A 10,203-nucleotide genomic window follows, 5' to 3' on the forward strand; every position below is an offset into this window, starting at 1 on the left:
CTTCTGCTGCTCAGGGAGAGGAGTCCTCCCCCTGTGAGGTTATGGGGTCCCTCCCACAGGAGACATTTCTCCATGAACTGCCCTGGCATGGGTCCACTCTCAATTGCAACAGCCAAACCTCACCTGCTGTAGCGTGAGTCCCTCTCATGGGCACACAGCCTCCCAAAACTGCTGCACCTGAGCCTCTCTTCCCACAGGGTGCAGTCCTCCAGACAGGCTGCTCCAGCCTGGAAGCAGGGGCCCCCTCTCTCCACAGGGTCTTCCACTGGATCCCAGCCTCCTCCAGGCATGCACTTGCTCCAGCATGGGCACCTCCCCCATGGGCTGTGAGTGGATCTCTGCATCCCCCCTGGATCCCCATGGGCACAGCTGCCTCACCATGGTCATCACCATGAGGCCTGCAGAGGAATCTCGGCTCTGGCACCTGGAGCACCTCCTCCCCCTCCTTCTGCACTGACCTTGGTGTGTCCAAGGTCTGTTCTCACCTCCTCCTCTTTTCTGACTAGAAGAAAAAATGTGTGACTTTGCTTTGATTTTCTTCTTAAATATGTCAGCACAGAGGCATAATCAACCTCTCTTGTTGGCCTGGTTTTGGACAGCAGCATGACTGACCATCTTCAGAGCCATTGGGGAATGGTTCTGCTGGAAATAGTGGAAGCTTCCAGCAGCTTCTCACCGGAGCACCTCCATGGTACTCCGGCTACCAAAAACCAGGTCAATATTTAATCAGTAACAGATTTATCACACAAGAGGTATGGGGTCTTTACCAGGTGAATCACTGGCAGCTAGGAGGGGACACCTTCTCATATCTAATGTTTCTCTGGTGTCATTGCCCAGTCCCTACTATGAACTGTTTCACCTTATTTTAAGTGATCAATGATTCATCAGATTCAAGGAACAAAACCCAAAATCAGATGCAAATGATAGTGCAGATGAGCTGCCTGACATATAACTGAATTTGAAACTGTTTTCCAAGTCCTTTCTTGTATTTCCTACAATTTCCTCCTTCAAAAAAGAAAGACCTTTGACTCTTCTGCATGAAATGATTTCAGGTCTTCATTTGGAACTGACTTAAAAGATCCCTGTCTTAGCGACAGCCCTCCATGAATAAACTTGAGTAATACTAACAATAAAACAATACTCCAAGAGAATACAAAGACTAGAAAATCAACTTGAATTGTGCCATGTTTCAGCACAAAGGGGTCTTCTCTTGGTTTTTGGATATCCTGTCAATTATAGCAACCCTGCTTGCCCCTAAAGAGAACTGCATTTCTACTTCTGCACAGAGCACCATGATTTTAAATTTAATAATGTCAATCTTCTCCTTCCATTTTTTATTAGTACCTTAACTGAATAAAGTACACTTACAAATGTACACAGATGTATAGCATCACTCCCAGATGTGCATGGCACCACCAGTTCTCATCTCTGCTCACTATTTCATCAGTATTACAGCTAACACACTTTGCTCTGTCTCAGTTCATGCAGTCCTGAGAGCCAGGACATTCTGCACATCTGTTTGCTGATAACAAAGATACAGAGGAGAAGGAAGAGCACATGCACAACACAGCTGGTTACAATTTAGCATCAACGTGAATGGCAATAAATGGATCTTGGTCTTCATTCCCAATTAGGAAATTAGCCATGCCATCAGCAGCAACATGAACTTCAACTGCTGTACACAAGTCACCTTCCTTTTGCCCAGAAATGATATCACAGTAAGTGCCAGCAGGCAGACCGGTTTGCAGAGATACATTCAAGGACCTTTGGAAAAGAAAAAAGTGCAGTAAGCATTATGAGGACTCTAAAATGCTCTTCAAATCATACTGGAAACCTCAGATGTTAAGTAATTATGGAACTACCCTCTAGCACTTCGCTGGACGCCACAGAATCTATTCAATAACTACATGCTTCAAATTGCTCATCACCACAACCTACAGCTACTTATTGCAGCCCTGATTCACTCCTGTTCTCTTGTCAACTCATTCTCACATAAACGGTTCCAATACAGTTTTTAAAACTGTCACATTTAGAACATATTCCTGAGTTTACAAGTTCCCCCACTTCTATAAATTTAGACTTTGCTGGTTGACCAGGCCCAGTGACACAGCCAGCTTCAGAACTGGGAAATAGAAATACCACACTACAAGGTCTAAACTGCAAAGAGTGCCTATGGAAAATGCCATGTTCAAATTGTCAACAACTGTCAATAATAATCCATTAGAAATATCTATTCAAGCTAGCAACACCTTAAAAGGTTTCACTAGTAACTAGATTTTTGAAATACATATTTAACACATAACAATTTTCTTATAATCATAATAAATTACAATTTATTTCCCTCTTACTCACCAATCATCATTATTGAAGATGATGAAGCCTTTATTACCACGGCCAAAAGCCACTTGATTGCTGCCATTGTCCCACCAGTTGGAGAAAGGCTCACCATCCACCACGTTACGGAAGATAACCATGTTCCTGAAAACACAAGCCTTGTCTGCCACTGCACCTGCAACACCTCTAAAGCCACATGGAGAAGGAAGCAAAAGCAACTGCTTTTACTTCTTGTTTCTCCCCAGTGCCCTACCTGATCTGACGCCAGCGATGTTCACAAACCCAGTCATTGCCACAGGTCGTGTCTGGATTGATTGTAACGGACTTTGTGGAGCCATCTGCGTTACTTGGGGGCCCAACCCAGTCATTGACGTCCTGTCATTAAAAACAAACGTCTTTTTATTTAAAAAAAAAGATTCATATCTTCTGACTCACAATGCAGAGACTCCCTGTGGTGAACAAAGCTATAGGGAGCATCAAAGTTTCACTGCCTACATCCAGCCTGGGACAGGGAAATCTCTCGACAACCTGAAATGCATTGAACTACTTCTCTGACCCTGCTCTCACATTTAATCCCCATGGATGAATCTTCAGCGCTAATTTAATTAAAATTATTTAAATTAATTATTTAATTAATTAAAGCTCACCTTTCCATTTTGAAAATGTCTTGGCCAACGGAAACTTGACATCACACGCGTGACGCCATACGGATGGGCAAGCATGAAACCAACTGCCATTTTATAGAGCCTGTTTGGTGGACAAACAAGGAATGAGATGTGAAAGGAGGAACCTGCCAGAGAACACACAGGCAAACAAGTAAAAGCAAGAAGCATCACTCACACAAGAGCAATCCCTCACCTGGCATCCCAGAAGGTCAGAATAGAAGCTCCACCAGCCCCGTGTCCTCTCTGGTTGTCGTGATTATCCACAAAGACCAGGGCTCTGTCAGAAGGCACAAAGCCCCAGCCTTCTCCCCAGTTCCTAAACAAAAACACAGACTTGGAGTTACCCTGTCAATTGGTGTATCCAATGAATCCTGGATAAATTGCAGCAACTTCATCCTTACTTTAAGTAGGCCATCTTTTCTCCGTTCCACTTGCGGATCACTGTCCCCAGTTTGGTACCGTACTTGAATTCTGTCACTCGGCCATTTCCAAAGTACTCACTGCCTTTGATGGGCTCTCCACCCAAGTCAATCACCTGGTACAGGAAAGATAGAGCATGTCTTTCTTCTCAAAAACCAAACAAATAAGACACTGCTTTAGACATTGCTTTAAGGAAGGGGACAGTACTTGAGCTAATTATTGGCTCAAGCTGGCTATTGGTTATTTGAGTTTCTTGTAAAATCATATGTAAGGCTATTTTCTCCTTTTAGCTCAGCCCAGCTTGTGAACCTCGTTTTCATCTCTATCCTGTATCTCCTTACCCCAGCTGATCACTTACCCATGATTAAGGCTTGGGCTGTATTTCCTTTATATTCAGTATGGTCACCAATGCCTCTGCTTCCAGCAGTTGGGCTGCATCCTTTCACTATGGAGCTAAAGAATGTTTCTCTTTGCCTAGACTTTGCAGGCAAGATATTAATCTAATAAAATATGTACAGCAAGTTTAGCTTCTGCTGACTGAAACCAACACTCACCTGCTTGTTCCAGTTCATTATTCAAATGTAAAACACAATTTCAGAATATCAAACAATACTTGTTATACCATTGGAAAATAAACTTTCAGCCCATAATCAATACTTATGTTGCAATTTATTATCCAGGATTTAAAATTCAGGAAATGGTATCTTTTTTTAAACCAATAGAATTTTTATACTAACTACAATGCAGTAAATTTCACCTCAATAAAAATTCTCTCAATAAAATTTCCAGGTTACCTAAGTCCAGTAGGTCCAAAACTAGTGGGGCATTTTCCACATCAATTACCATTTATGGACAGATTACATATTTGTAGAGTATAATTGAGGATGGAATTGAGGATGATTTCTGCAAATCTGCTTGAGCTCAGCCCATGCAAAGCATTGCCATGTGTGACTGAGTCTGTACCCAGGCCTGCAAGAAGTGTTTGTGAAGTAATATTAAAAAAAAAATAAAGATTACCTCTTGGTAAATGAAAGGTTTAGTTCCTGCAGGAAACCACTGAGTATTTAGATCTTCCAGCTTGTCTAAAATGGCCTTGACGTCGGCAGGCCACATGTGCTTGGCAGCGTCGATGCGGAAGCCCGCGACGCCCAGGCCGATGAGCCGGTTCAGGTACGCGGCAACGCTGGAGCGCACGTGCTCCCTGTCCAGGGCCAGGTCCAGCAGGCTGACCAGGCGGCAGTCCCGCACCTGAAATCAAACCCTTCTCACCTAATAAACTTCAGGTACTGTTCTACACACCTTTTGAATGTTCTTGGCCGATATTACAATGCCAGGTAAAACTTCAGTAGCCTTTGTTTCCTGTGCATTTCTTTACTTTGCAAAGTCATCTACAGAGAAGCTGCAATAAGAAATTGAGTCTACCCCTCTCTTCTGAAATTGAGACCATGGAAAACTTCCAAATTACAATAAAAGGCAAATAATAACTTTACCTTTTTTAGCACTAAATAGATTTTATGAGCTTTAAATTGTCTTTATTAATTACCTAAACACATTGTCTGAATCTGAAATTGAGACATTGTCTCAAGTACAGCTATCCCCTTAAGAAGTGGTGTTCCTAATAACAACACTAACCTCTGTTATTAATTTGGATGGCTTTTCATAAGGCTTTTAAAAATTTCTTTTAAAAAATGTCTCACTGTAAATGAGAGCAAAGAAATCACAGCACAGGAACAGATGTACATTAAAACCACAGCTGTAGGTTTACCTGAGATATATCATGATAATCCTCAATGTTTCCACTTCTAGATTTACATTTATGATCATTAAAGTCCCAGCCAGAATAGGGCACAGCTGGGAAATCTTCAGTCTTTGCATTGAAATAGCTTCCACAAGTAGCATGGTCACCAGCCCCAGCATTGGCTCCACACATATGGTTGATTACTGCATCCACATAAATGTGCACCTAGAGAACAGTATCCACGTAACAATTTGAAAAAGCTACTTCCCACAGCACCACTAATTAATGTTCTCTCTACCATACCTCCTGCCCTATCCTCCTGCTTTTGCTTCCTTGCTTCAGCCAATATTTTATTCCATTTTTTTAATTAGCATACAGCAAGGGTGATAAAACATGCAGCTCAGCAGACAGGCAGGTAACACTACATCCATTTTTTTTAAATGGTAGAATCACTGCTTGGCTATATCCTTGCATTGTAAACACCAGAAGGTTTTAAAAGTACTTACTCCAACATTGTTGCACCGGGTCACCATGTCTCTAAATTCAGTTTCATTTCCAGACCTTGTGCACAGCTTGTAGCTGACAGGCTGGTATCTTTCCCACCATGGTTGCCGGGGGTCAGTAATGATAACATTTTCGTTTGGAGGTGAAATCTGTAAATAAAACAATGGCAGGTAACAGGATACTGAAAATGGTTAATTTATTTGCCCAGTATTTTCAGAGAAAGAACATTTTTAGAGAACACTTAGATCCTCAGTATCCTCTGCTTACACTAAAGTAGGCTGGAAACAAAAGACTGAGGCCTGGCCTCAGAAATATAAAAATTAGGCCCATGAACAGAGTGGCCTAATTTTCTTTGTGACTTCAAGCTTCAAAAAGAAGCACCTGAAATTGAAGAATTAGGTCAGCAGAGGAAGGAAGTGACTGCATAACAACTGACGTAACATCCTGCCTTTAAAACTGATCCAACTTCCCATTTTTGTAATGCTTTGGATGAATGCATTCTTGACCTAATTCTTGTAAGTTTCCAGGTGAGTTATACTTCTTCTTTTTACAGAATTTTCAGGATAATTTTTAGGCAATAAGCTTTTGCTGCTACCTTCAAGCCTCTGGGTACAACAACCTGATCCAACCATTTCTCAGAAAAAGCCCTTCAGCCTCTTAGCTGCCACACCTTCCTGACCAGCTCAGCAAGTCATCATCTGAAAAAAACTTCTAAGACCTTGCCACAGAATGGATTAAAATGATAAACAGGCATAGGCCAGGGAAAAAATCAGTTTTAAATCCATCTGGTCTGTGTGCCTGGAAAGAAGGTTGCAAAGACAAGATGATTATTTGAAAATGATGAGAGAGTTCTCACTCAAGCCAGCTTGCAATCTCTTGGGCTACAAGAGACAGGCAGCCTTTGCACCAATTTTTCCTGAGCAATCTGACAGGCAAACAGGAACACTTTAATAAGTGGCTGCTCTCCTGACATGCTACCCCACCCAAGTGGCAGTTCTGGTTGCACAGGAACACGTCTCTGTTGTTCAGACAGAACTGACTCACACAGGGACAGCTTCACCAGAACCTGTGTTCAGTGCACTACTGCTCACACCAGGCTCCTGCAAAGAAGGGTCTCTTAGTGGCTTACTGTGATACACAGAGAGAAACTGGCCAGTTTGGGTGAACACCATCAGCAGCCTTTTGTACTTAACACCTTCAGCACTTTTTTGTTCGCTTTGGAAGCCCTTTGTTCTGTCATAGTTCCATTTTACATTTATCTAGCTCTTAAGAGCTTTCCTTGATTTAAAAATATCAAGCAGATAAACATAGGTTACTCTTCACAGCAGTAAAAAAAGATTTAGCAAGTGATGGGCAATTCTAATTCACCTAAATGTAATAGCACAGACTGCAAAACATGCACTTTGGAGCAATGAAATAAATCCATGCTTACTCAAAGATAGCTGAAGAATATATATGTCAGCATTTACTACTTCCATTACCAGCTTCTATTTTTCTTGTTCAGTACCTGTCCTTTGACGAATTGAATATTTTCTGTGAAAAACAAATTATCACCTGTGCAGCAATTTCACTGCCTACTGATAGGAGCAGACATACCTGAACTCCTCCAAATCCATTAGGAGCTAAGTAGCGTTCACACTCCTCAGCAATGTCCTGCCAGCGCCATTCAAAGAGATGCACTATAGAGGTTCTCTTTGGGACAGTGTTGGGGTTGTACTGCCCCCAACAAAGCCCTACAACTAACAGCAGAAAATAGATCCCCATCCAGTGCTCTGTGATCAGCTGGGCTCTTCTTACTAACTGCCAATGTTCCTGTAAGAGGGTAAGTACACATTAGAAAATACTTGTTTAAAGATAAACACCCATCTCTGGCACCATATTTATTTACCTGCTATTTTGTATGAGAACTGGATCTTATCTAAACCATATCAAATTCCCATACTAATAGTAACTTTGTTTTCATGCACCTAAAATTCAGATGTTGCTTAATGCAGGCTGCCTCCAGAATGCAAAAGTTGTGGTTTTATTAGTATAAAGCCAAAAACTACCCCAAAGGGTAAACAAATACTTATATAGACTGAAATTGACATTTTATTTATAATTTTAATGTATGTTATTTTACATTCCTATTTATCATTGAGAGACATCTTTTTTTTTTTTTCCAAATGGTGTTGCTACAACTTGAACATATTTGGATAAGACCTTACAGAGGCAGCATATTTCTTACCATGATTTGTTATGAAACCCCAGATATTTTGGAGGTTTAACATATGTGAGTCTGTCATTCATGATATGCATGACATCTCTCATTCAAACAACAGCCTGAAATCTGGAAGATCTCTCAGATACAGAAATCATTAATTATAGTGAAACCCAGAAATGCTAAATGTCTTATCTTTGCACACCTGCAGGATTTGTGTGGAGATATTCTCCTTTTAAGAACGTGGGCAATGACATGCAGATTTTAGAAGTGCTGTGAAGCTCCATAACCAAGAATTCTCCTGAGTGCTCAGAGTTCTGCAGAAGGAGCTTTCCAGAGGCTTGAAGCTACATTTCCTTCTGATGAGCTAGGCTAGGAACTGTATTTCCCAACTCGTATCCTATTTGTATTTACTCAGGGATAAACAAAGACAACAATCCTATATCAAAACTGCCTCTCCTTTTCCTCACCTAGAGAGATACAACTGTAACAAACCAGAAACTAAACAACTATCAAGGTTTACATTACTCTACTGAGAGCCTTATATTGCACTCTTCGGTTCAGAAGTTGATTTAGAGTCCGAGATAGAAGTCCTACAAGAACTTCTGCAAACGGCTGAACTAATACTTCCCTTAAAACAAAATACAGAATCTTGTTACTTTCCTGTAAGTATCTATTCTTTTAAAAAGTTATCCTACAGTGACAGAGCAAAGAGAAATTCCTGTCACAAGGGAAACCAAACACCTCAGTGAAGGTTTAAACATGAACAGAGGGGCCCTCAGGTTTGCTACACAAAAGAAACCAGTGCTTTTCCTGATTTAATACACATTTGGGAATGCACTGCTGAAAACTCTAACCTGCTGTGATACACCTAGCCAGACATAAATTGATACAAAATTTTACATGATTTCTACAAAATTGCCCTCATTTCTGCTTCAAGGAAAGGATGATCCGTGCCTCTCAGGTAGTGGAGCCCTCTTTGGAGCAAATTTAGGCACAAAATATAGTTTATAAAATGTAGAACCAGCCTTCCAGAGCCTACTACTATCAGCTATCACTGCTCTTCACAAGCAGGTAGTGTTGTTTAGAATTAAGCATTTGGTATATTTAGCTGGCTTTTCTGCTTGTGAACAAAACAGCTTTAATACAATTATTTATTAGTAGATCTTAAGTAAAGTATACAGATTAAGTTTCAACCACAAGCAGCTGTTGTGCGTGCTTCCATTTTCATGAAGGAATGCTTTCTGACCTGACAGGAAGAACATACATTAAGAGAAAATGAGCTAAGAAAATTCCATCTTCTCTGATGAGAAAAGCCATTTATTAGATTGGCAAGTTTTACTTACAGCAGTAAATATGCAAAGTAGTAAATGACACAAAGTAATAAGAATAATGTACCTTGACCCAACCAGCTCCAAAGCCTAGTGCTTAAAGATTCAATGTAGATTTTCCTTTCTCTGAAACAGGTTTATGGCTGCTCTGCCTTCAATACAAGCAATAATAACAGAATGCAGATGTTGAGATCCTCACGGCACTCTGATGGCTCTAGCTTCAAAATAATTTCGAAACTCGGAAAAACTTTAAGAAGCCATGTGGAAGACTGCAACACTGACTGCACTGCAGAGAAGCTGGGAGCGGAGCGTCTCTGCAGAGCCTCACCGCTGTCCCGGCCAGCCCGGGACTCGGGTCACCCTGTCTGTGCTGGGCACGGCCTGAGCGGTGCCGCCATCCAACACACCTGGGCCGCGTCCGGACCTGCCGAGCTGCGGAGGCTGCAGCTGCCAAAGGCTGTCACAGGGCAGCACAGCAGTGGCCCTGTCCCTTCTGGCGGCTCCCCACACAACCCCCGAGCACCCCGAGTTTCCGGCAGGCGAAGCAAACTCGCAGCGGCCGCCCCTCCGAAGCTCCTGGCCGGGCTCCCCGTGCGGCGCAGATACCGCGGATCCCGGTCCGTGCCCGCCCCTCGGAGGCTCCCGGCCGGGCTCCCCGTGCGGCGCGGATCCCGTGGATCCCGGTCCGTGCCCGCCCCTCGGAGGCTCCCGGCCGGGCTCCCCGTGCGGCGCACAGCCCGTGGATCCCGCTCCGTGCCCGCCCCTCGGAGGCTCCCGGCCGGGCTCCCCGTGCGGCGCACAGCCCGTGGATCCCGCTCCGTGCCCGCCCCTCGGAGGCTCCCGGCCGGGCTCCCCGTGCGGCGCACAGCCCGTGGATCCCGCTCCGTGCCCGCTGCGGCCGCCCCGCCCCTTCCGCCGGGCCGCGCCACCGCCCGGGAGCGGCGAGCCCGGCCCCGCCCGTCTCGGGGACAACGCGGACCGGGCACGGCTCTCTGAACATTCACTTTCCGC

At 43.4% G+C, this 10,203-nt stretch overlaps 1 protein-coding gene across 1 annotated transcript; it reads right to left on the reverse strand.

The window, feature by feature from the left end:
• Positions 1 to 1,234: 1,234 nt before the first annotated feature.
• LOC131560321 (pancreatic alpha-amylase-like) lies at positions 1,235 to 9,804 on the reverse strand. Its single transcript, XM_058809001.1, has 11 exons — positions 9,600 to 9,804; positions 7,258 to 7,473; positions 5,664 to 5,810; positions 5,185 to 5,382; positions 4,437 to 4,667; positions 3,401 to 3,534; positions 3,193 to 3,315; positions 2,982 to 3,081; positions 2,588 to 2,709; positions 2,353 to 2,478; positions 1,235 to 1,764 (listed from the first exon to the last, which is right to left on the reverse strand). Exons 2-11 carry the CDS (start codon positions 7,423 to 7,425, stop codon positions 1,575 to 1,577), a joined length of 1,539 nt encoding a protein of 512 aa, XP_058664984.1. The 5' UTR covers positions 7,426 to 7,473; positions 9,600 to 9,804; the 3' UTR covers positions 1,235 to 1,574.
• Between the last annotated feature and the right edge of the window lie 399 nt (positions 9,805 to 10,203).

The sequence above is a fragment of the Ammospiza caudacuta genome, chromosome 7, assembly GCF_027887145.1.
Source record: "Ammospiza caudacuta isolate bAmmCau1 chromosome 7, bAmmCau1.pri, whole genome shotgun sequence".
Classification (NCBI taxonomy): domain Eukaryota; kingdom Metazoa; phylum Chordata; class Aves; order Passeriformes; family Passerellidae; genus Ammospiza; species Ammospiza caudacuta.